At 46.7% G+C, this 24,878-nt stretch overlaps 5 protein-coding genes across 8 annotated transcripts in view; 3 read left to right on the forward strand and 2 right to left on the reverse strand.

Annotated features, from left to right (window-relative positions):
* The first annotated feature begins 57 nt into the window (after positions 1–57).
* NDUFA1 (NADH:ubiquinone oxidoreductase subunit A1) lies at positions 58–1,088 on the forward strand. Its single transcript, XM_038164565.1, has 3 exons — positions 58–444; positions 622–711; positions 1,000–1,088. The coding sequence occupies exons 1-3, from the start codon at positions 343–345 to the stop codon at positions 1,018–1,020; spliced, it is 213 nt and encodes a 70-aa protein (XP_038020493.1). The 5' UTR covers positions 58–342; the 3' UTR covers positions 1,021–1,088.
* Positions 1,089–2,235: 1,147 nt separating this feature from the next.
* AKAP14 (A-kinase anchoring protein 14) lies at positions 2,236–4,721 on the forward strand. The gene is made up of 6 exons (XM_038164561.1): positions 2,236–2,421; positions 2,548–2,668; positions 2,741–2,832; positions 2,989–3,168; positions 4,158–4,210; positions 4,554–4,721. The coding sequence occupies exons 2-6, from the start codon at positions 2,557–2,559 to the stop codon at positions 4,639–4,641; spliced, it is 525 nt and encodes a 174-aa protein (XP_038020489.1). The 5' UTR covers positions 2,236–2,421; positions 2,548–2,556; the 3' UTR covers positions 4,642–4,721.
* Positions 4,722–4,931: 210 nt separating this feature from the next.
* LOC119712835 (NFKB activating protein) lies at positions 4,932–11,083 on the reverse strand. Its single transcript, XM_038164551.1, has 9 exons — positions 10,761–11,083; positions 10,283–10,363; positions 9,842–9,915; positions 9,506–9,625; positions 8,856–8,901; positions 8,355–8,470; positions 8,130–8,205; positions 7,519–7,668; positions 4,932–6,244 (listed from the first exon to the last, which is right to left on the reverse strand). The coding sequence occupies exons 1-9, from the start codon at positions 11,000–11,002 to the stop codon at positions 6,070–6,072; spliced, it is 1,080 nt and encodes a 359-aa protein (XP_038020479.1). The 5' UTR covers positions 11,003–11,083; the 3' UTR covers positions 4,932–6,069.
* Positions 11,048–21,127, forward strand: ZBTB33 (zinc finger and BTB domain containing 33). 3 transcript variants are annotated; one of them, XM_038164536.1, is made up of 2 exons: positions 11,048–11,206; positions 16,117–21,127. In XM_038164536.1, exons 1-2 carry the CDS (start codon positions 11,179–11,181, stop codon positions 18,153–18,155), a joined length of 2,067 nt encoding a protein of 688 aa, XP_038020464.1. In that variant the 5' UTR covers positions 11,048–11,178; the 3' UTR covers positions 18,156–21,127. The 3 variants fall into 3 exon arrangements, with proteins under 3 accessions (XP_038020464.1, XP_038020465.1, XP_038020466.1); XM_038164537.1 differs by lacking the exon at positions 11,048–11,206 and adding an exon at positions 13,215–15,046; XM_038164538.1 differs by lacking the exon at positions 11,048–11,206 and adding an exon at positions 15,116–15,396.
* Positions 19,055–24,878, reverse strand: part of TMEM255A (transmembrane protein 255A) — a 28,777-nt gene continuing 22,953 nt past the window's right edge. For both annotated transcript variants that reach the window (XM_038164554.1, XM_038164553.1), the window contains exon 9: positions 19,055–24,859. In XM_038164554.1, the coding sequence (XP_038020482.1) occupies positions 24,701–24,859 (159 nt within the window). In that variant the 3' untranslated portion in view covers positions 19,055–24,700. The remainder of the gene's footprint in view (positions 24,860–24,878) is intronic.

Genomic DNA, 24,878 nt, shown 5'->3' on the forward strand with positions numbered 1-24,878 from the left:
CGCGCGCACCCAACGACCGCCGCCTCTCGCGAGACTGCGCCTAAAGGAGCCGCTGCCTCCGCCGGACTACCACTCCCAGCGTGCACCGCGCCCGCCGAGCCTCATCCCGGTGGGCTCAGCGGCCTGGACCGGGACCGAGAGCGGTACCGGGCGAGTTGGGACACGGACACGGCCTCATTTCTTGCCAGGGGTTGCTCCCCAGCAGCGCTATTGCTCCCGCTGCCCGCTCGGGCCCGCTAGGCTGTGAGGGGGCGCGGGGCAGGCCGGGAAGGGCGCGGGGCAGGCCGGGAGTGCCCCGGCCCTCGGCGCAGCGGCACCGGCACCGGCACCGGCACCGGCAGGATGTGGTACGAGATCCTGCCCGGCATGGCCATCATGGGCGTCTGCCTCAGCATCCCCGGCATGGCCACCGTCTTCATGCACCGCTTGTGTCACGGCGGCAAGGTCAGCGCGGGGCGGGGTGGCAGGTCCCGGGATCCGGAACGCTTCCCACCGGAGCCGCCCCGATCCCCCAGTCCCCTGCATCCCTCTGGGATCCCTTCCTTCCTCCGGGGCTCCCCTTACCCCGCCTTCCCTCGGGAGCCCCTGCCCGACCCTTAACAGGCAGTTCTGTGCCTGCAGGAGAAGAGGATCGCCCGCTATCCCTACGAGTGGACCCTGATGGAGAGGGACCGGCGGCTGTCGGGGGTCAACAAGCACTACGTGTCCAAGGCAGGTTCTGGGGGCGCTGGGCGGGTACCGCCGGGGGGAGGCGGGACCCAGGGGCTGCTCCCCCATCCCCGAGCTCTGGCGTGGCCGCTGAGGTGGGCACTGGTTGCTCTTGTCAGATCTCACTCGGTGCCTGCAGCTGGCCTGCCCCTGGGGATGTGCATTTTAACTTTGTTCTAATTAAGACCTGGGTAATTAAATATAGTTTGAAAATCTGCATTTTCAGATATGCCGTGTTGCACATTAGTGGCAAGAATTACACAAATATAGCTGTTATTTTTTCTTTTTCAGGGTCTGGAGAACATAAACTAAGGCATCAATGCTTTGAAAAATTCATCTATCTATAGAAAATGATTTAAATAAAGCTATACATGTGTTCAGCCCTTGTATTTGTGTTGCTGTGGTGGGGTGATGCTTGCTGGGCAGCAGGTGCACACCAAAGCCACTCTGTCACTCCTGTCCTCAGCTGGACAGGGGAGAGAAAATACATTGAAAGGCTCGTGAATTGAGACATGGAGAGGGAGTTAGTGTCACAGGCAAATGAGACTCGACTTGGAGAAATTAATTTAATGTATTGTCAGATAACAGCAGGGTAATGAGAAGTTAAATCATCAATCACCTTCCCCCCACTCCTGCCTTCTTCATGGGTTCAGCTTCACTCCCCTGCTGAGCTGCACAGGGTGATAGCGAAGGGGGGTTGTGGCCAATGTCATCCCATGTCCCTGTTGCTCCTTCCTCCTCCGGGGAGAACTCCTCACACTCTTTCCGCTCTAGCATGGGGTCCCTCCCATGGGAGACTCCTTCACTAACTTCTCCCGTGTGAGTGCTTCCTATGGGCTGCAGTTCTTCATTAACTGCTCCAGCATGGGTCCCACACAGTCCCACAAGGTGCAGTCCTTCAGGAACCAGCTGCTCCAGCAGGGTCACATTTCCTGCCAGCAAACCTGCCCCAGTGGGCTCCTCTCCACGGGCACAAGGGTCCTGCCACAGCCTGCTCCAGCATGAGCTTCCCAGGGGGTCACAGCCTGGGTACATCCACCTGCTCCAGCGTGGTGTGCAGGTGGATCTGTGCTCCCTCGTGGACCTGCAGGGACACAGCTCACCGCGGTCTTGCAACACGGGCTGCAGGGCAATCTCTGCTCCCACCCCCTGCCCCACGGCCTCTTGTCATGCTGGAAGAGGAGCAGCTGGGAGTTCAGTACCCTGCGATCTGCTAACACATTTCTGGCTTCTCCCGCACATTCCGCTGATCCATTCCCTCCGAGGGCTGCGTGCTGCCGGCGCTGCAGTCCGGAGCCTGCAGCGCCTCAGCGCACCGGGCTGGACAGAGCCTCCGGCAGAGCACTGACCGGGGGCTGCTTTAGCTCCCGAATTGTCCGGAATGGCAAAGATACGACAAGCAGAGAATCTGCCCGGATCCCAGAGGTGTTCTCTCGCTCACCCCGTCCTCCGTCCCGGGAGCCCGCAGCGGCCGGTCGCTCTCGGCGGGGCGGGCCGGGCCGCGGGGCAGCCGGGAGCGGCGCGGCCCCGCCGCGGTGCCCGCGCGCCGCTCGTGCCCGCGCAGCGGCCGGGACGGAGCCGGGCCCGGGCTCGGCTCCCGGGCTCCCACCGCACCGCCCCGGGACCGGAGCGCCCCCCGCCGCGCCTGGGCACCCCCGGCCTGGCCCGGGCAGCGGGGGAGAAGCAGCCGCCGGCCCGGGAGCGCCAGGCGCGGTGAGCAGGGCCGGGGTACGAACCAGGGGCCGGGAGGGACCGCCCGCTGCTGCCCGTGCTCCTCAGACGGGCCTGCAGCCCTCAGACCAGCGCTCGCTCAGTGTTTGTGCGTGTATCTCTCTGAAGGTGAAGCCGATGGAGGAGGAAAAGGAAGAAGCTGGCAGTGAGGAAAAAGATCACATTCCCCAGGAAGATGAGAGAAGCAGTACAGAGGAATGTCTTCCAGAGGCCAAGGAAAAAGAGAAAGGTATTGTGTTTGCTCTGCTAGAATGTGCTGGAGTCTTTTCAGGAGGATTTGTCAGCACTTTATCTGTTTCAGAAAGCAAGCATGTCATCAAAAATATCCCGTGGACCACAGCCAAGAACTTCACAGTGGAGAAAGGACAGCAGCAAATTGAAGAACTAATTTCTGTGAGTCACAATTCCATCCACTCAGGAAGGCCACTCTTTCTCACTGTTAAGAAGTATGAAAAATGAAAGGAGAGCACCTCTGTTCCTTTTTAGCACCACCCTCAAGTCAGCTCTACTAGATATAGGGAGTCTTAGTGTGATGTGTTTGTTCAACAGACATGGGACATTCATGAAAGCTGGCTTCACCACTCAGAATTTCTCGAGGAAGAAGAACTGAAGGACAGCAAGAGGTACCATTACAGAGCTTGCTGGGGCCGCCCAACACGCAGAAAACCCATCCCACGAGCAACAGCGAGCGTCTACTTTGTTATAGTGATCTCCAAATTCAAACCTGACGTAAGTACTCAGCAATGGTGCAGATGGACTGGTCCTTTAAGGGACAAGAGTCCAGTGGCATTCCTGAGGCAGGGAAATGCCAGGACAGTGGAGAGGCTGGCAAGGAGCCAGCAGCTCTTGTGAAGATGCTGACAAGGCCTGGACATTGCCAGAACAATGGCAGGAGATGTGGCCTAATAGAAACATGCCCTTGGTTGGCAAGGGGAGCAAGGCACAGAGCAGGAGGCTGGGTTAGTTCCCAAATCATCGACTGATAGAACTTGACAAACAGAATCTGGCAGGACCCTATATCTGCCTTCCTGCTCTTACCATTTTCCCTTTCCAAGCAACAGTTGTTCTGGGCAGCTGTAAGAAGGGCTGAGTAGAGGTGAGTTACAGAATGAGGGGTCAGTAGAGAGAGAGAGAGAGTGCCACTTCACTCTTCAGGCTGTCTCAGAATCCCTTTCCTGATCAGCCTGAAGTTTGCACCTGTACATTTTTGTCTCTTGCAACTCAGGAGAAAAAAAAAAAGAAATAAATTGCACTGAGTAGACTTCTTGCCTCCAGGCTTAAATCATACTGAACCTTAGTGTTTCTACTTAACAGCTATGGATCCCCAAATAATATTCTGTGGTTTAACCCCAGCTGGCAGCTAAACATCACAGAGTTGCGTGCTCACTCCTTCCCCACCACCATGGGATGGGCGAGAGAATTGAAAGTGTAAAAAAAGTGTAATAATATTAAAAAATAAATAGAATAATAGTAACAAGTTGGGGAAAATAAAAAGCAAACTGAGGAAAAAAAACCTAGGAAAGACAAGTGGTGCAAATGAAAACAATTACTCACCACTCGCCAACCAGTGTCCAGCCAGTCCCTGAGCAGCATCTTCCCTTCTGCCCCAACCAAATATCCAGGTTATTTTTTAAGTAAACAGTAGCTCTCACTTAATTACAATGTCTGCTTTTTGAGGGGCTGTACATGGCCTCTGCCCTGTCTCTGCTGTGTTGCAGACTGCACCTGTGGAGGTGTTCTACAGACTGGAGTCCAGCAGGCTGGTTCGGAGGTAAATGTTATTACTCTTCTGTTTGAGCAAGCTTTTCATTCCAAAACCAAACAGGGAGCTCGATGTACATAAGTTTGCAATAATAGCAGAGCAGTGGAAGTTGTCAAAATCTTGCTCCATGAAATGACCCTGCTTATCACTAACTTCACCCCCAGAGGCATGAATAGCCACCCTGTGGGCATCTGCATTCTCCAGAAATTTGTCCTGCTTTACATGGGTCTAGGTGGGGGGTCTTTATTGCAGCAGATAGCCTTATGTGGTGGATAAAGACCAACTCTCACCTGGCCAAACTTGGATTCAGTATTATGCTTACAATCTACCCTTGTTTTATTCCATTCTCCAGGCCAGAACAGTGTGAGTTTAGAGAAAAGTGGCTTCAGGACATAATTGAAAATAAAATACTGTGTGCAGAAAGACTTGCTTCCCGATGAGCAGCTCCAATTCACCATTACCAGTCCTCTGTTGTGGAGAACCAAATAAATGGAAAAATAAAAGCTCTTCCTTAGCAGCATTTCTACTTTGTGGATAGACAAGAAGCATTGAACCTGTGCAAAATCAGCTATGCCCTGCCATGGCAGCTGGCTGTGTGTGACAGTCCCTGGCAGGTACAGGTGGGGACAGCAGGATGGAACCAGGTTCCAGACTGTAAATGGGAAGAGGTACCTGGGCAGGATTTGCTGTTTGTGAACGCCAGGTCTGTGGAACTCCAGGGAAAACATTATAGGACTTTAGGACTTTTATTTTCTTGATACAAATATACAAGACATCTCTGTTGCTAGACTTAGAGGAAAAAAAATAAATTAGGAGAACAAAAAAGAAACAATCCATCTCTCAAAACCATTTTGTTTTAAAAAACATTTGAGAAAAAGAAGTTCCAGGAGGTATGTTTGGAAATATGCAGTTGAATCAAAGATAACCACACAAAAGCACTGCCTGAGCAAAGCCTCCAAGCACAGAGTTTAAAGCAAGCCATGTAATACTGCTGACACAGACCAAAGTAAAATACTACAGGAGTAAAAACAAGGGTTTAATCTTGAATACTTCCATAAACAAAAACATTTCAAATAAATTGAAAGATACATCCTTGTTACCACCTGTGTACATCCAGGGGTTCCAGTCACTGCACCCCACTGCACTGATGCCTATGTATAACATAGGAGAAAAAGAAACAAGCAACTTAGTTTGTCACCATGTGTTTCAGTGACTGAAGATCAGACCCTCCTATTTATGTTACTTTACACCTCAGTTGCCATCTGCTTGCTCTAAAGTAACTGAAGCCCATCTGTATTAAATTACAAACTAATTTACAAAATATGTACATGTCTGGTTTGAATCACAAACCAAACTCAACTGTTCTGAGGAAAAACCTAAATTTAAAAGACTTGTGAATAAATAGTGGACTGTCCTGGATCTTAAAACAGGAACTCAGGAGTTCCTTCATTTTTGCTACTGATGCTAGTAGCTTGTTAAAGGTCTTTCCCAAGCTAAATGATCCTGTGATTAATAAAAATAAATGGAATAAAAAAAATCACACTTATAGGCATTAGGTTACAAAACCTTCTCATGGGATCCTTTGGCTTGTTGGATTCAAAGTGAGTGCACATGGACACCTCTAATCTTCCCCACCTGTTCCTGCCTTGTAGCCTTTCTCTTTTCAGGGATTCCTTGCAGATGGTAAACAAACCATCCAAGAAAATCTGATGAAAATAACTCTGTTTCCTTGACACAAGCAATTCACTCCTGAGGCTTGGCCCTGTTGGGTGAAAGGTGCTGCAGCAGCTGCAGCTTTCTTCAAATCACAGCTGGACTGAACTAGCTGCCACACAGTGCAAGCTGTGGTGTACAGCTCACATAAAGCATTATTTTTCCTCTTTGCCTTTAGTCTTCCTGTAGACCATCTCTCGAAAGCTTGCAAGGATCTTATTCTCTCGTTTCCTCCTCTCCTCCTGGTTGAAGGATGCCAGAGCTCTCTTTTCATCTGCGCTGTAGATCTGGTTCTCTTTCCGCAGCCGCACAGCTTCCATGCGCCGATGTCTGTGGGGGGAACACGGCTACATCAGCATGGGCAGGGGCTGTCTGTGCACAGCTGCCAGCATCAACTGGCCTGAATGTGTTCAGGGGCTTCAAGTAAAGATACTGAAGTACCAAGGCCTGAACAACACGTCCTGAGCCAAAGTTGACCTCTAGATGAACCTTCCAACAGAATGTTATATTTGTATCCACTCATTATGGTAAAATCCATGATCATTAGTGAAATTAGTGATAAGAATATACTTATCTTTCTACAGCCAGAGAAAGGCATGAAATCAGGCATCCGGCCTTGTTTGAAGGTCAAAGCCTCCTCCCGTGGCTCCTCCTCGAGCCCTGCCCAGGCTTTGGTTGGAACTCAAGAGGAGGATGAAAACAAATGTTCCTGCACTAGAAGTTGTGTAAGCTTGTTTATTCTGCAGTCTAAAAGCTGGGCCCTCTCACAGTGAAGATGGAGGCCTTGCCTAAAGGCGGACACACCATGTAGGAATTCCCAGGAATGGTTCTCCAATCCTTTGCTGTGACTGGGGCTTCCCAGCTCATGTGCAGATCTGGATGATGGTAAAGCATTAGGGTAACTGGTGATGTATCTTTCTTAATCACTCTAGGCAATATTTTGCAGTAATGATTAGGTGCATTATTTAGCTTATCCTTTGTAATTCTTTGCATTTTTGCACTGTAGCAAATTATACTTAGTCCTTAAAGTTGGTATCTAAATCTTTTGTGCTGACCCTGCCAACTGGCAAAGCAGATACCTAAACTAAATAATCCAAACTGCACACTAACCTTCCCAAGAAGGAGTGTGGCAGAGCAAGGAACTGATTTCTGGGGATGTCTGTTCTCAGGCATTTAGCCAGAATCCTTCCCTACCCCCAGGGTGTCAGCTGTTGGCTCACCAAAATTTAAGTGAAATTCCTGCTGGTCATAGAGAAAAAAATGCAGCCAACCTCACACACATTGATTTGTCTCCTGCTGAAGGGCCAGCACATCCCCAGGGCTGCCCAAACAGAGCACCTTTGAGCCACCTGACACAAGCACCTCTTCATGTGAAATAATTAGAAGGGTATTGCCTGTAAAGAACTTTTGCTCTTGAGGAGAAAGTGTCCTTGAAAAACTCACTATCCATCTCTAGCAATGGGGAGCTTAGTGTTGATTACTGCAAGCAGAACACCTTCTCCTTCATGCCTGCAAGCAGAGCTTGGAAGCAGTCTTCTGTTCAGCCAGCAGAGAAAGCAGCTCTTGAAAATTCCACTGAACCACTGCCATCACCAAAACCATACCTGCTGCCACTCATGACATAACCAGAGCTCTCAAAGGAAGCGATCTCTTCACTGGTCAAGCCGATTTCTCCTCTGCGGGGAATGCGTTTCCCTGCCTTGACGTACTCTGCCATGGCTGCACCTTCACCGGGCAGGAGGGCATGGCCATAGCTGAAACACAACAGTGGTGATTTCAATAGCTTCAGAGAGAGAGAGCCTGAGCTAAACATCCAACTTCCCTCTTCACTACTATATACAGCTGCATTTTTAAACACTTTCTTATGCTTGCCCACATATTGACCTTTCTCTTCCTTATGGCAACACTAGCAACAACATCTTACATTATCAGTTCATTCTGATGACACGATGAAGTCACAATACTGCAGATCTTTAGAATAAAGGCACTTAAAATTGATTTTTCTAGGAATCAAGGCTAAAAAGCATAAACCAGACTCTTCTACCCAAATTCAGGCCAGTGGAAAGCCTAGCACCACTAGAACTTCTGTCTGTGAGTTTCTGGCACAGCATTTCTCCCTCTGCATGCATTATTGTTGCAACAGCCCTTTTAAACAATAACTTTCATACTTGATTTACTTGATTTGATCAAAGTACCATTAGAGCTGGCTACTCACTTCAAAGGCCTATCATCCTGAGATGCGTGAGTTTTGGGAGCCTCTGGTCCAATCAAACTATCAGCTTCAGTATTTTCTGCAACAATCAAATAATGAGGAAGATTAACCTTGTGTCCATTGTTCTTTGTTATCAGAAGGGTTACACAGGTCAGTAACACCTAACAAGGACTTCACAAAAAGGACATCAAGAAGCTTCCACTCAAGTTTAAAGTCAGGTGAACCTACTTGACCTCTCTATCCAGAGATCATCCCCTTGAAGTGTTTCATCATCAGAATCTTCGCTACTTGAATCACTGGATTCCTTCCTGCTCTTCTTAGCTTTCTTTTTCTTATACTTCTTCCTGTGATAAAGCCAGACAGACATGCTGTTTATCAAAATTTAAGATTAAAGAAGATGCTTGGAATCATACTCAAATAATTAGTTTCTCAAGGCAACTTCCACCTACAGGAAGAATGGCTGGCTGCTGTTTCATACAAACCACTTTACAGCACAGCCAAGACAATATATGTTCTGTATTGACTTTCATAGAGTGTTAGAAAGTGGCTCTGCAGGGAGTTGTTTGCGCTGCACAATTGTGTAGATTTAAATAAAATCCATCAAATTAATATTATTTGCCAGCTCTTGCAAATGACCCAAAGTCCTCAGGCTCCCTCAGGGCCTGCGAAGAAAACTGAGCTGCTGTCAGCCAACAGCAGCCAAAATGACACAGCAACCACAACACTTACTTTTTGTTCTTCTTTTTCCTCTTCTTGCTTTTCTTTTTATCTTCATCTGAAAAAAGAAAGTGTATGTATTATCAAAAAGAAATTATTAGTTATAACTAAGTAGCTTACTGCCCTGTGAATAACATGTCATGCCTTTTACAGCCCCAGTGTTCACGGAGCTGCAGGCTCTCTGACTCTCTCAACCCTCCCCTAAGCCCTAGCCCTAACTCAAACTCAGTAAGATGGGTTTTCCAGGTCAGCAAGATGTAGGAACAGCAATTCTGGGGCCTTGCTGGGATTGCCTAGGCATGCCTTTTCCAGTCCCAGTGCTCCTGGAGCTGTAGGCTCTTTTACTCTCTCAACGCTAAGCCTAACCACTCCCCTAACCCTACTGCAAAGAATCACACTAACCACTACCCCTACCAATTAACCTAACTACTACCCTAACCCTGAGCCTATTCCCAGCACTCACTGCCTCCACCAGAATGCCCCAGGACTCACCCTGACAGGACTTGTTTATACTGGGAAGGCGTTAGTAGAAAGCTCCCTGCAGTACTGGTTGATATGAGAACATATCAAACAGATCTCTGGCATGAGAGGCTCAGTGGATGCTAAATTCAGAAATCCCCTTTCCTGAGGCCAGACTGCAAGCTGAAACCCTCTTGTCTTACCACTGGAGTTCTGCTCAGACTCTGAGTCACTGTCGCTATCCTCAGAATGTTTCTTGCGCTTTCTTTTGGATGCTTTACGTTTTTTCTTTTGTCTTTTCTTCTTCTTTTTCTTCTTTTCCTCTGGAATGTTTTTAAACATAATATTAGAGAAAAAGGAGCATCTAGTTCCACATGTATTCCCTAATCTTCCCAAAGGAACACTCTCCTTTGAGCTGGAGCCCACCCCAGCCACTTCCACCCACCTAAGCCAGGGAACCTCCTGCAAGCAGCAGCAGCAGATTCTAAGCCACAGTAACTTCCCACTTTCAAAAAAGCTGTGCAAGCCAAACAAAATACCTTCTGAGCTGGAATCCGATGAACTGCTCTTAGATTTTGCCTCTTCATCTTCTACCGGTGTGTGCTCATCGGAACTGAATAAAATAACAGTTTGCTACTTAAAATCTGTTTTGTTGTACTCAAGATCAAAGCTATGCGTATGGCCAAAGACATTTTGAGTCAATCCTTGCACGGGAGTAAAATATTAAAGAGCTAATTTAGCCTGGGAACTGCTGTCAGAACCACAACACAACAGTCACCTGATTTACAATAAATCACATATTGCATAATTGGTATGTTGGAATTATTTGGTTGAAGAAATACTAATTTCATTAAGTTTCTTCAGAAAGGAATTGATACAATAAGTATTGCAACACCATGACTAATGCAGAGATAAAGCATTTTTATAAACTGAACGGATATGTAATTAATATAAAAACATGAAGAAAGAATATGCCTTACTCTGGGTCAGGAACTTTTGGTGACAGCCCCCAGACTTCAGGTGCCCCCAGCTCTCCAATTCTCTCTCTCTCATTGAGTCTCCTGCCAAGGAAAACACTGTCACTGACGTCTAGTTTGCAACACCCAGCACACGAACAATTCAAGTCCTACACGTCAGTGTTTCTAGTCGCCTGGAGCAGCTGCAGTAAGGATAAGAAACAACTCGGAGCGAGCTCGCAGGGGCAGTTTGGCGGCAGAGCTCCGCACGGATCGGCGGTAGCAGCTGTTACCCCCTTCCAGCCGAGCTCCGTCCCGTCCCTCCCGGGCGGCCCTGCCCCGGGGAACGCACGGAGAGCCCGTGAGGGGGCCGAGAGTCCGCGGCGGGGCCGTACGGAACCAGGCCCGGCCGCTCCCGCGGCACCCGCCCCTCCCGGCAGCGCCGTCCCTTCCGCGCCGAGCGGGTCCGGCAGGGCAGGCCCGACCCCGCGCCGGCGCTCACCTCTGCCGCAGGATCTCCTCCTTCTCCTTCTCGTAGTACTCGGGCCATTTGCCGTGGTGGTGGTGCCCGTGGTGCGCGGAGGAGCGCGGCGCGCCGGGGCTGCGGGAGCGGCTGCGGCTCCGCCGGTGGCTCAGGCGCCTCGAGCCATTGCGCTCCCGGGAGCGGGAGCGGGACCGCGAGCGGCGGCCGCGGCGCTCGGAGCTGGCGGCGGGCGGGGAGCGGGAGCGGGACGCGGGCGCCATGGCGGAAGCGGAGGCGCTTCCGGCGGCTTCCGGTGCCCTCCCGGCCGGGCGGGAGCGGGGCGGGAGCGGGGCGGCCCCGCCCGCGGGGTCACCGCCCCACCCGCCCGGCCGGCAACGCGGCGGCGGTCGCGGCGGCGGCGGCTCCTTTTGTGCCCCGCGGCGGCCGCCCGGCAGCGATGGACGCGCGCTCGGCGGCGGCGGAAGGTGAGGCACCGACGGGGCGCGAGCCGCTGGCGGGGGGCGGTGGCGGCCCGGGCCCGGCTCCGCCCCGCTCCGCGGGCACCGGCGCGGGGCCGCGGCCCCGGGAGCTGTCCAGGGCGGCCCGGGAGCAGCACCGCCCCGCGGACAGCTCACCGTGCCCCGGCGGGGTTCCGCGTTCCTGCCCGGGCCCGGCGCCGCCTGACACGGCCCGGGCCGGGCAAGGCCCGGTCTCGGATGTTCGGCCGCCCAGCGCGGCCTGACACGGCGCTGCCGCCGCTCCGGTGCGGCGTCTCAGGGCAAAGCTGACAGGACGAGAGGAAACGGCCCCAAGTTGCGTCAGGGGAGGTTTAGGTTGGGTATTAGGACATTTTTTTCACGGGAAAGGTTATCAAGCACAGGAATAGGCTGCCCGGCGAAGCGGTGGAGTCACCGTCCCCGGAAATGTTAGAAACCGTGTGGAGGTGGCACTTAAGGACACGGTTTAATGGTGAACATAGTGCTGGCGCTGGGTTCACGGTTGGAGTTGATGATCTTAAGTATTTTCCTTAACCTTTATCTATAAAGATGATACAAATGATGTATTCAGATAAGACACCCGCTCTTCTGTGAGCGCCCTTCCGCCCCAGGTTTGACCACGTTACCACGGAGCTCTCTTAATAAACCCCGCGTTTCGGCTCAGCTCCGGAAGGTGCAGTGTAACATCGCCGGGTCTGGCCGGCTCTGTGTAAACGGGGCGATTTGGACAGCTGCTCCACCCTGGGAAGCCCAGGCTGGTTTATGCTGTCTAGAAATTATGTCAGGGTATGCCAGTCTCTTTTTCGCAAATGAAACAGTATTTTAGCTCCCTGACCTACCATAAGCAGCATAAAAAAAATCTGTAAGATGGTGGAAACCCATTTAAATTGTGTATGTTTTGGGGTGCAAGGAACCACGTGCAGAACAGGGAGGGAAACGATTTAGCAGAGATTGCCCATGTGTGTGGTGTTACTGTCGCCTGTATCTGTGTGAGGACAGCCCAGCTTCTCCCTTCTTTGGATTATTTTGGCAAACTGATTCTGGATTATTTCAGATCTGACTAAATGGTGACTAAAACATCTGCCTCAGGAGCACTCTGCACCTGTGTTAGCCAGTATTGTTAGGTGACTTGAAGTGCTTTTGTACACAACTTACAATGTCATGCAGTACATAATAGCATCTACAATAATTACCAATGTCAATAAAAAGGATCACTGGACTCTTAATTCAGTTATATGAGGCTTTATATAATGGGATATATAAATGGGGTATATAATTGGCAGGAGAAATACTCTCAAAGATTTCTTCGAAGCACAAATAATGGAAATTTATATTTTAGAGTCCTTCAGAAGCAGTGATGTTTTATTTGAAATTCCCACAGTGGAAGAACATTTCTGTCCTTAAAGGTAGTCTTAGGTAGGATAATATTGAATTTCAATTTTATTGAAAACCCTTAACTGTTCTGCTTATAAAATTTAATTTACTTTAATGTAAAATACGTGTTTTCATGATGAAGAATGTTACTTTAACTCTCAAATTTGTCAGCTCTTTAAAAGAATTTTCTGTTCTCACAAAGTGGATTTTTTAAAAACAAAAGAGCTTCTCAAATTGCTTAATTGAAAACTCGTTACTGAACTGCATACTGTTTTGTCTTCTTGCAAAAGCCTGCACCTAAATTTCTTTAAATTTGTACTTCATATTTTCAAAGCCTCCATCCCAATGGTTTTTTGATCACTTCTATACATTAAGATAAAAGTTGCTATTTGATCTCTTACATATTTTTTCAGTTCCAAGAAGACTACATGTAGTTCTACATCCTAGATGTTTCTTGCCAATATCTTACATAAAATAATTCCTTTACATTGTTATTAATATTGTAAGGTTTTATGTGGCTTGAATCACCAAACGCTTTCTAGGCTTATCTAAAAAGTGGAAAGAACAACAGGAGATGCATGCTGACCAAAAAAAAGCACATTGAAATTCAGCTTTCAGGTGCAGCAAGATGGTGGCAGCTTCAGCCAAACTGGCTGAGCTGGGGAGAGCATTATCTGTGTCCTGACTGCAGCAATGGGACAGGGGGTTCAGATTTTACATCTGACAGAAGGAGCTGCCATAAAGGTTGCTGTGAGAAAGGTAAAAGGCAAGGACATGGTGCAGCTCTCCCAGCAGCCTCTAAATCAGGCTGCAGTTCTGTGCCTCAGAATAAGTGGTTCAAACCTGATTTTTGAGATCTGGTGATGCCTCAGGAGCAGGGATCCTTCCGAGTCAGTGCTCACCTGCAGCTGTAAATTTTCCTATTAGTTACTTAGTTTTGGAAGAGGCAGTGAGAAGAAAAGTCCGTAAAGCTAGAGGATGAAAGGCTAAGAAATTGTTTAATTTGGGCCATCACATGTTTTTGGAGGAGAAAAAAAACACTGGGTTAAATATTAAATCAATTATAGTATTATTTTCATTTAATATAGTCTCCTGTGTAAAAATTATGAAGGACCTGTATCAAAGGAGAAAAGAATTGAAGGGTCATATGAGGAAGAAAAGCCTATGTTTTCCGTGATGAGTGTGTTCTATTATTTATCCTAATTCAAATGACTCTCTGGTAAAACCTATAAATAAACAGAATCTGCTTTTGTAACATTTAAAATCTGAAGGCTGACTTCAAAAAAGCACTTGTGTTACTAACTATATAGAAATACAGGGAGCCTGGCAGGTAATTTTCTTTCTAGAAGAAAGATTATTATTCTTGCTAGAAGAAAGATTATTATTTATTTCTTGCTCATAAACCTGGGCAGGAGCATTTCGTTGCTGATTTATGAGGTGAAGGATTGCAGTCATATCTGGCAGTGGCTGTGGCCTGTTACATTTTTCATCGAACTTGACACATTTGTTCTTGTCAAAGTTTTTGAATCTTAAGAAAAATCAGGAACCCCTGTGGTTCCAGTCCACAGAATGCATATGGGAAGGGGAGGGGGAAGGAATAGATCAGTAACCAAAGATGAAAAATATCTTTTATGATCTTGGTGTTCTTCCAGCATTCCTGAACAGCAGGTTTCCAATAGGCCACGTGGATGTGTCACTTTGGTGGCCACTTGTCGAATTTGAGTCATTTTGGTCAAAGGCACTTCGTGTCAAAGCCGTACATGCCTGTACAGCTGCTGGCAGAGTGTAACACGTGTCCCTGTGGCGCAAAGAATTCCAGATAAATGCTCCCACAGGAGGAGCAAGGGTGCTCAGGTGTGGGTTTGAGCTCCCTGGTGCTGGGCGGAGGTGCCGGCTGCGTCAGCGCTGGCAGAGCAGCGCCAATGCCCCCGGGAAGGAAATGACACTCAGCGGGAAATAGCGTCTCCACGGCCGTATCCACACGGTCAGCCGTAGGGCAGGTGCCGGGCTTTGCCGCCGCCTCCGCCCGGGACGCGGAGCGCGGGGGAGCCGGGAGCCCGGCGGCAATTGCCAAGGCCGCGGCCGGGCCCGTGTGCGGGACCCGAGGCGTCCCACGGCTGCGCTGGAGCAGGGTCGGGCACACGCTCGGCACCGCGGCGTCCGCAGGCGGCCTCCTGCAGGCGGGGGGCGGTGACGCGGGCGGCGCGTCCCAGGCAGCGTCCGGAGCCCTGCGGCGCCGAGCCCCGCGGCCTCGGGGCTGCGGGCGGCGGGAGAGCGCGGGGCGGGCCCGGCCCGGGCGGCGGCGGCGAGCGCGGCCCGGCCCCGCCCCGGCGCGAAGGTTCCCGAGGCCGCTCGGGTCAGCGCCGAGGGCAGCGCCGGCAGCGCCCTCCGGCGGCGGTGCGGCGGGTGCGGCGGTGCGGGCGGCGGCGGGGCCGCGGCCGGAGCGCGGCGCAGGTAACGCGGGGAGCGCGGGCTCGGCGGGCTCGGCCGCCCCTCTCGCCCCGCCGGGGGCTCAGCGCGGCTCAGCGAGCGGGGAGCGGCGGAGGGGCCGCCCGTCAACCCGGCCCCGTGCTGCCAGGCCGCTCCCCGGGCCCGCCTCTGTCAGCGCCGCCGCTCCCGCTCGGCCTCCGGCCGCTGCTGCCCCGGCGGCCCCGCTCGGAGCGCGGTCCTCACGGCCGGGCCCCCCGGGCTCGCGGGGCAGCCGGGCCGGACGCGCTCCTTGGGCTGGCGTGCGGCGGCCGCGGGGCTCCGGCCTCGGCGTCTCATCCGGCCCGGCCCGGCCTGCGGAAATAAAAGTTTTACGGGTAAAATTAGGGCCCGTGGCTCGCTGTTCTGTATTTTGGTGTTGCTTTTTTGCGGCTTATGGGGGGCTTTGGTTGGGCGGTGGCGGCAGATAGGTTACTTTGACTTAGCAGGTCTGTTTTGCTACGGTGCTGCTTCAGTGTCTAGGTTTGAAATACAAAGCCTTACAAATATATGACATGGGGTTAAAAAAAGTTTATTTTTCTGGGGAAGGAAAAGTTTATTTTTCTGAGGAAGGAAGTGCATAGTGTTTTCATTAACTCAGTTGACTGACAATACACAGACACAGATTCTGGTGTCTGGTCGTAAATAATTTCATGCTATTGGGCTTTCTCTTAACAATCTGTGGAATATTTCACAATGAAAAAGAAATTACTAATAATGTTTAAAGCTGCTTTTGGGACCCAAACCTTCCATCTTCTTGGTATTACAATTAACCTTACTTGCTGTTGCTTAAGATGAAGTGTTGTTTCTTTGTTTCTCACCTTGTAAGAACAGAGGATATATTCAGAATTCCACTTACCTTGTGGAGAAGAGGAAAGGACAAACAGCAATAAGAAACAAATTTGCGGAGTGCAGTAGCACATGATCTTCTGAACAGTATCTCAGATTTGTTGTTTCCTAAAGAAGGAATAGACAGTACATATGTGAATGTTGTCATGCAGTTAAAACTGTAAATTTGCATTTTTACTAATTTGATATCTTTTGCTTTCCTTTTGTAGGAATGGAGGGGAAAAAACTTATTTCTGCAACAGACACACAATATTCTAGTGTGCTCCTTCAGTCTTTGAATGAGCAACGTGGCCATGGACTTTTTTGTGATGTTACAGTCATTGTGGAGGACCGGAAATTTCGAGCTCACAGAAACATCCTTTCAGCCTCAAGCACATATTTTCACCAGCTATTCTCAGTGGCTGGTCAAGTGGTTGAACTGAGCTTTGTAAGAGCAGAAATTTTTGCAGAAATTCTGAATTATATTTATAGTTCCAAAATAATCAGTGTCCGATCTGATTTACTTGATGAACTAATTAAGTCAGGGCAGGAGCTGGGTGTTAAATTCATAGCTGATCTGGGCATACCTCCGGCCGAAGGCAAGCATGTGCCAAGCGAGCTCAAAGACAGTGCTTCAGAAACTTCGGCTTCTAGTCCAAATCAAAGAGATGCTGAAACGCAGGTGACTACAATCAGGCCAGAGGGTCAGGAGGCAACAGATGGGATGCCAGTTATAACACAGTCATTCTCCTTACACGGCATAGAATATGAAACTACAAAAATTACAGTGAGCAATTCGGATGAGGAGGATGATGATGTAATTTTTTGTTCTGAGATTGTTCCTCCAAAAGAATGTACTAAAGACAAAAATGCTGCAAGCCAGAACCAGCCTTGCTCAAGTCCAGCTGGAGCTTCTGACCAAAAATCCTGTGGCAGTGGTGGCTCTCCCCATGTGACGAACGGCACAGCAGCTCAGAACCTCGCTTTGTCTGCCCCTCAGCTGAGCCCAAGCCAAACGCAGTCAGGTGCTGAATCATTCGTCTCGGCAACGCCGCAGCATTTTACTCCTAATATCATTGTGCTAAACAAGCCTCTGCTTAACTCATCACTTGGTGCCAGCTCCTTGCATCAAACGCATGTGACGCCTACAATTGATTTACTTGAGGAGAACCAGCAGCCACCCAATAATGGCTCCGTAACTGAAGTGCAAGCAACTGCTGTTGATGATGAAGAGGTTGTTGAAGATGATGTCGATATCATTGGCTCCTCTAGTCCTGGTTCAGTCAACAGCAGCTCTTTGGTTCAGCAATCTTCTGTTCCTAATGCGGGGAGCACTGAAGGATCAGGTGTACAGAAAAAACAGGTTGTTACATTTTCACAAGAGCCATCTACTAAAGCTGGAGAATTTAAAATAAAAATCTCAGACGTCCTTTCTGGAAATAAGGAATTAAGTTCGGGTCTAACATCAAAGAACGCGGCAGATGGGCAGAAAATCATAACGTTAGATACAGCAACTGAAATAGGAGGCTTGTCCACAGGCTGTAAGGTTTATGCAAATATCGGTGAGGACACCTATGACATAGTCATCCCTGTGAAGGGTGACCCTGAGGAAGGGGAAGCCAAGCCTGACGACACACCCAAAAAGTCTGATGATGAGTCTCCAAAGGGGAAGCGCATGAAAGTAAAGCACGATGACCACTACGAGCTCATAGTGGACGGCAGAGTCTACTACATTTGTATCGTGTGCAAGCGGTCGTACGCGTGCCTGACGAGCCTGCGGAGACATTTCAACGTGCACTCCTGGGAGAAGAAGTACCCGTGCCGCTACTGCGACAAAGTCTTCGCTCTTGCAGAGTATCGCACCAAGCACGAACTTCACCACACCGGGGAGCGAAGGTACCAGTGCTTGACGTGCGGCAAAACTTTCATCAACTACCAAATCACCACCTCCCACATCAGATCCGTTCACAGCCAGGACCCCTCCGGAGACACCAAGCTGTACCGGCTGCACCCCTGCAGGTCCCTGCAGATCAGGCAGTACGCCTACATCAGTGACCGCCCCAGCAGCGTGCCGGGGATGAACGAGGGGGGAGTTGTCTATCGGGTGGGCTCAGGGAAGGACGGCACTGAGGGAGCGACATCCAGCTCTCCAGCCAAACAAATCACCTGGGATGACATTTTCGTTCCGCAGGGAAGTGAAACACTTTTTAAGCAGAACCCATCGGAGGGAAGTACTGAATTTGAGTTTGTGATACCAGAATCTTACTGAAACGTTTGAAATGCTGGAAAAAGGGTTCAGTGCTGGAGCATTGCAGCATTCAGTTTTAACTGAACTGTTGAAATTGCCGTAAAATCGAAGGTTAAAGTCAAAATAAGTTGTTCTACCAAGTAACCAAATGGTAACACTTAGATGGACTGTGTTAACTGCAGTGGAAGCAATTAATCAGAAAATTTACTTGAATAGAGAGTGAGACATTCTAAGGCGCTGCCAGAGTTTTCAGATATGTTAAATTTGATCAAAACATGAGGATTTGTGGCTTGAAAATGTACAATTCCTTCTAAAGAGCTAGAAATATTTCTAAACTAATTGAGGTATTTCCTGTACCCATACTTACCATGTAAACCCTTTCTTCCATGTTAGCACTTTAATGCTGAATTCTGTTTAGATGTTAACCAAGAAAACAGCAACATTTCTTCATCGTAGTCTCTTGGTCATGGAACCATTTAAAAAAATAATCCCACAACTCACATTTGTGGAAAAGGGGCCAAAATACATGATCCCCTACTACACTGGACTAGTCTGTTTTTGAGCTAGCATCCTAATTCTGCTTTTATAAATATTATGAATCATCTGTCTTCATGCAAAAAGTCTTGTCAACAAGCAATACTCGGTTAGGGCTAACTTGAACAAACTTTAATTACACTTGGCAGTATGGTGAGCTAAGACATTCAGTGTCCTGGACCTTGTTACTTTACTCTTTTTGCAATGGGGAAAAACCAAACCCTACAAAGCTGAATAGTGAAGAAGCTTAGAGCACTTAGGAAGGAGGTAATTTTACCTTCCTACAGCTTGAGAAATATTGATGCATTTTCTTACTGCTGGAAAAAAAATGCCAGTAATTAGTTTGATAGAAAGTGCTGTTCCTTTTTTTTTTTTTTTTTTTTTTTCCACTTCAAGAGGAAGGGCTTCAGTCCAGAATTTTGAAATTATAAAAATATTATTTGTTTTTTGCTGAAGGCTTCTCAAAGCTATGAATTCATGTAAGTGCTGTATTGGTTTAGCACTGAGACTGCTGAAGATCCTGTATGCCTGTTTGGCTAGATCTTCAAGTGTAACAGGGATTTGGATTTCCCCCCACACTCACCCCCATTTTTACATTTTGGAAGATGAGGTCTAAACCAACAACCAGAAAATACCCTTTATTCACCATGACCCAAAGTATAATTTCTCTGCAGTTGTCTAGTTGTCAGCTGTTTCCAGGTTTGGGTTTATTATGTTGCCATTTTACTCTCCTTGCATTTGGTGCCTATTTTAACAGTTAAAAGATGAATTAGATGTCCAACTTGATCAGGAAATGGTAGAGAAAAACAGCTGTTTACTGGAGTCCTAGTTTAGCATTTCAGCGTTAGTGACTTGTTGAATTTTTGTAAATGGTAATATGAAAACCCCTCAAGTTCTAGAAGTGACTGGGAAAGACTATTGTGCATAGTGCTAGTTATGGAAACCTTTAATTGCTTAAATTGCAGTTACAGGTTTCTCTTTTCTTTTTCATGTTTTAAGCTAGTATCTTGATTTTATGACTCTCAAAGGTTTTAGACATGCAGTACTTTTCACAGAAAGGCACTTAAATGGTAAACAGTTCAAATCTAAGTTGAGCTACAAAAACGATGCCAGAAATCCACGCGAGCAGTGATGGGAGGAGGATTTTTTACATGGTGCATGTGATGCTCAGCACTTCTCCTTTGTCAGCCAAGAACGTGATATACCTGATTATTTCCAGATCATACTGCTGACCCCTTTGAATATAACGGGCCATGCTTTAAATGTGGGGTGTAACTGAGGTGGCGTTCCTGCAGTCACGCGTTATCCTCATGGGACGTGAGTGTGCATTGCCTGTGTGGAGCAGCTGGCTGGTGCTGTCGTGGGACTTCCTCAACTTTGTGACGAGACAAATGCAATGTTATTTTTGTTATTGACATGACACATGTTTAATCACAGAACAGTCTTGAGTTGGAAGGGACCCACAAGGAACATTGAGCCCAACTCTTAAGTAAGTGGCTTGTGTTGGGATCTGGAATTAAGCATACATTACAAAGTGCAGAATTAAACATAATGGCTATCACTATTTGCTGCTGATATATTTAAAACCTTAAATTAAACTGTGCCTAGTAAAGGTCTCTTTTTGGAGGAAAACTGGAAAATTAGGGCTTTGTAACTATTTTTGCTAGAAGACTCGTGCTTGCATGTGTCTCAGGGTCTTCAGTTTTCCTTGGAAGTGATTTTGATATCCAAAGTCCAGAGGTATGTAAAGCATTTTTTTAATTTCACTTCCAGTATTTATTGGTTTGGAAACATGTTAAATCCATTCTTTGAAAACTTTTTATGGGGCCATGAGTAAGCTTTTATATTTAGATTTCTGGCTATTGCACTTACATTTGTGTTTTTGTTTGTTTTTGTAAGCATTTAACTTCCAGTTTAACTTAATGAAAAAACTTATGTAAATATTAAGAAATTGGCTTTGGGATGATGGAAGAAAAATGCTGAATCTGACAAAGCATTTATATAGAAATGAAAAATTTCAACAGACTAAGGTAGCAAACCTCACAGTCATTTATTATACATAGAAAACCATTAACAGATCTGCTGCAGAATATGGTAATGGTGGCTGCATCCTCACTGTCTGGTTTCTTTGGGGATACATACCATAACATTCCGCTATGTGAACTAAATAAATATTGAATAACACCTACTGCTTATTTATTTTGTTCTGTTAAGGCATGCAGCTTATAAAAAGATGCAGAAGCTGACAACTATATACATTGAATTCTGAGTTCTACAGGTATTGCCTAGGAAATGTTCCGTGTGAAACATTCCTTGGTTTTCCCCAGTCTGTGATGTATATAGTTGTACAGTCTTTCCTTAAAACACTTTTTAAAGTTGTGTTCTACTTTTCATTAATCAACACGTGATATTAGTTTTTAGAGCTTTCTATGGCAAAAATAAAAAAATTTAATTCTCAAGATGAGCATAGTATATTTCTTTTTGATGGCAACTCAGTTTCTATAGTCTAACACGTTTGAAGCTTCTTTTTCCATGTCTTTGGGAACAGCAGGGAACCCACTGGGGGGGATCAGGGAGAGGTGTTTTTATTTGGGCCTTAGTTTTGTTTGTTTGTTTTGATGTTGTTTAATTGGTTTTGTTGAACACTTCCCAAGAAAGCAAATTAGCTCAAGAACCCCAGCGTGCTGTGAGCTGAGTGCTGCGATGGATGGGGTGGATGGGAGCTCCCAGGACAGGCAGAGCTGTCCTGAACACTCTGACCAGCTGCTGGCACTGCAAATGAGCTCAAAGTCAGCAAAACCCCAGCCTAGTGGCCAGTAAAACGTACACAGTGACCAGGGCAGTGCTTTCAGCTCGCTCGTGGTTTGGGCTCTTCTTACCAGCTGCTGACTGGTTGTGCTTTGCAAGAGTTCCTTTGTTGGTGACCTGGGGCCAACAGGAAATAGTCACTTACTTTGTGTAGACTTCTTACTGCATGTAGGAATGCAATTTAATAAGGAACATACCAAATTATGTTCTAGATGCCTTTATCTCCTTGGCATAGGGCTTCTACCTCGCTCTGCTGACATCATCAGGACAGAATATGCCCAAAGTAAGCAAAGGTGACACCAAGACCACACTGGTTGGATTATTCAGATGTGTGTTAAGTGAAAAATCAGCAGTAATAAATTTAGAGGGCTTGAGGTCAGGGCACCATGCTATGGTAAAACTGCAGAATTATCAAGTGTGGGGGCATGAGCGCCTTCAAAAACAGAAGTTAAGGAATTTTTGGCTAATCCTGGTAGAAATATGTCTCAAATGTAGTGAATAGAGATGGAGGGCTTTTTGTTTGTTGGTTTTTTTTTTTTTTGCTTTGATTTTTTAAAATGTAACTTTTAATCACTTTTTTAAAATAACCTTTAAAAAAACCTTTAAAAAATCTTCAAGATGCTTGTAAAACAGGAAGGTTGCTAAAATGTAAAATAGAATTGGTAAATGTTTACAAAAGTCACACAATTTTATTTAACTTTGGCAAAGTAATAAAAGGTTACATATGAGTCACAAACTTGACATTCTCATAAGAAATGACAAATACAGTGCAGAATGTTGCAGTTACATTAAATGCTTTGTTTTACTCAAGCAGAATGAAACAGGTAATTCAACAGAAGGTACCACCAGTAAGTTTTTTAATGTGAAAATGTACTTGTCCTTTTATAGTGAATTTAAAGCAGCAATGTACTTTTTGCTAAAATATTCCTTAGGAAAAAAAAAAAAAAGAGAATTTGGATAATTTCCTAAGGTTAGTATTTTTCAACTCAAAACCAATGACACGATTCATCTCCTAATTGTTTCTCTGCCACTAAGTTATGTTCTCTTCAGGATGTTCAGTCCTGTCCTGTGGTGTCCCCTAGTCCTTCTAGCCCTATTTAGTTGACAGGCACAAATGGTACAGTGTTTGTCAGAAGTGGGACAGGACTGTTGGCTTTTATTTCAAAGATAAAGCAATGAAACGTTTTCTGGTACTAAATTAACATGCCCTTCTGATTCTAGTTTTGTGGGGAGTTTTATCAAGAGAAGTACTGTCAGTTTTGAAATTGCTCACGATCACTTTATCAAGAGATTCTTTATATCTCTTTAATTCAATAAAATGTAATATAAAATGGAGGGTGCCCCAGTATATAAATTTAGTTCCAGTACACAAATTTATAGGAGCTGCACTTCAACATTCTATAGTAAAACAAAATACCACCAGGTTATGTTCTACATACACTACTGCTTTAAATCCTGTGAGCTGCATTCCTTTGTCCTGTTTATTTTCCCTTCTTACTGGAGAAAAGCCACGCTTGCTTCTGGATAAAGTGTCATTCTTTAATGAACTAATATACTGATTAGTATTTGACAGTGGAAATGATGAAGTTAATACATAGTCTAGCCTAAAGGCTTTGCAAATGCATAGGATTAAAAACAGCATTATAAAGTGTGGGTGTACTTTGAAAAGTGAGATCAGAGACTTCAGTGTTTGTTTTTCATGTTGACAGCATTTGAATTTTTTTTTTATAGATTAAAAGTAGGTGCCACAGTGTAAAATCCAACTGGATTCTCCCCCAACCCACCATCACGTATGCCGTTTTGATTCTGAAAGCCAGGTTTAACTTTTAGGTACCTTTTTGTCTGCATCAGTTGCAAATAAAGGAAGGCAACTGAGGATTAGGGTCAAAAAATCAATGCCAAGGAAATGATATCTTTAGGAAATAAGGAGTAAGATGTTAATGTTGCTTTTATCCCTGAAGTAAGCTGTTGAGAACGCTCAGGTTGAGCAGGTCAGATCCGAACACTGTCATCTGAAATCACTTCCTGCAGTAGAACCACACTTTAGAGGTCAGTGTGTCACATTTCAAAGCTGACATTTTGTTATGCAAGATGCATGCAAAATCTGCTGGAATCTAGATCAATCAGCACAGTCATCAGCTGAAGATAAAATGAAAGTCACAACAGTAATTGCAAATTCCTCAGTTTTGTCCTATATTACAGGGTGTTGAATTTCATCCGTGTGAGACTTATATCTGGGAGAACTAGTAGTGGATATTCCTTATGTGCAGCCCATAGTACAGCTACTGAACTAGTGCTTATTCAGGGTGCTGATTCAGTCCATTAAAAAAGTTAAAAGTACAAGCTTAAAAAGAAATTCCCAACCACAGAAAACATAAACAAATTAATAAATAACATTTTTACTGCACTGTTTCAGTGACTTGTAGACGGTTCCTAATGTTTTTTAGAGGAATACAAGGACAATTTAGGCAGTGCAACCACCCAAACTGTTTGACTTCAGCATTACTTACACAGAATTCAGAGAGAGACAACTCCATTTCATCTTTTATCTTAAGAAGCAACCTGAAATAAAAACAGCTTGCCCCCCCCCTCAAAAAAGCAATATTCTGATTAATTTGTTACACATGCTCGAGGCTATCCTATGATGTTATCCTTTTCAACAGGGTTACATTTTGAGGCACTGTCACGGTTCCCCCCAAAATTTTTCCAGTGTGTTGGGCCAACAAGTGATGTGAGCTAGGTCCTGTGTCCTCCCAGCCAGAATCCCAGCAACTGGAGCCCAAAGGCCAAACAAAACCAGTGCTGAGTGGTGCTGTCTGCAAGCACCCTCACCTCAAACAGACTGATAATCTCTAGCAACTATTGATCTTGGCTACCCTTACTGCAGCTTGGCACAAGATGGAGTAAGGCAGACCAGAATCTGTCATCTGTTGGATGTGTTGGATCACTTGATTAAAAATCAAGGACTACATGAACCAAAGAGGCTGAAATTTAGGTCAGCTGCTACTCAGTGACTCATTAAAACATCAGAAGTCTGTCCCCTTTGTCACAGGCCATCGTTAAAACTTCTGAAGTACGTCTCGCAAAAAAGGACAGTCCAATCTAATATTTTTATTTGCAATGATATTCTGTATTCTCCTGCTCCCTCCCACAGTAAAATACAAATACAAAATGTTCACACTTATTTCGATGGCAAATATGTTTTTTCTTCTTTCCCACGTTCTTTATGGCGTGTACGGTGGTGGCTTCTCAAAAGGTGGGAAATAGGGCGGTGAGTAACGAGGGGGTGCATTAGAGGCCCACATATAGCTGGGAGATGGTGACAGGGACTGGGGGTCATCGGAGAGGCCAGAAGGAGTGGAGGCTGGAAACACGCTGGAATGCTGCAGGGAGACAGCAAAG

Source organism: Motacilla alba, chromosome 4A (genome assembly GCF_015832195.1).
Source record: "Motacilla alba alba isolate MOTALB_02 chromosome 4A, Motacilla_alba_V1.0_pri, whole genome shotgun sequence".
NCBI lineage: Eukaryota > Metazoa > Chordata > Aves > Passeriformes > Motacillidae > Motacilla > Motacilla alba.

Excerpts from the sequence above, each read along its gene's own strand:
- AKAP14 (XM_038164561.1), top strand. The coding sequence starts at position 2,557 with ATGGAGGAGGAAAAGGAAGAAGCTGGCAGTGAGGAAAAAGATCACATT. Across the intron at positions 2,833-2,988 it reads AAATTGAAGAACTAATTTCT|ACATGGGACATTCATGAAAG; the intron begins GTGAGTCACAAT and ends TTTGTTCAACAG. Across the intron at positions 4,211-4,553 it reads TCCAGCAGGCTGGTTCGGAG|GCCAGAACAGTGTGAGTTTA; the intron begins GTAAATGTTATT and ends TCCATTCTCCAG.
- LOC119712835 (XM_038164551.1), bottom strand. The coding sequence starts at position 11,002 with ATGGCGCCCGCGTCCCGCTCCCGCTCCCCGCCCGCCGCCAGCTCCGAG. Across the intron at positions 8,206-8,354 it reads TCTCTGGATAGAGAGGTCAA|AAAATACTGAAGCTGATAGT; the intron begins GTAGGTTCACCT and ends TGATTGTTGCAG. Across the intron at positions 6,245-7,518 it reads TATGTCATGAGTGGCAGCAG|ACATCGGCGCATGGAAGCTG; the intron begins GTATGGTTTTGG and ends TTCCCCCCACAG.
- ZBTB33 (XM_038164536.1), top strand. The coding sequence starts at position 11,179 with ATGGACGCGCGCTCGGCGGCGGCGGAAG. Across the intron at positions 11,207-16,116 it reads GCGCTCGGCGGCGGCGGAAG|GAATGGAGGGGAAAAAACTT; the intron begins GTGAGGCACCGA and ends TTCCTTTTGTAG.
- NDUFA1 (XM_038164565.1), top strand. The coding sequence starts at position 343 with ATGTGGTACGAGATCCTGCCCGGCATGGCCATCATGGGCGTCTGCCTC. Across the intron at positions 445-621 it reads GCTTGTGTCACGGCGGCAAG|GAGAAGAGGATCGCCCGCTA; the intron begins GTCAGCGCGGGG and ends CTGTGCCTGCAG. Across the intron at positions 712-999 it reads ACAAGCACTACGTGTCCAAG|GGTCTGGAGAACATAAACTA; the intron begins GCAGGTTCTGGG and ends TTTCTTTTTCAG.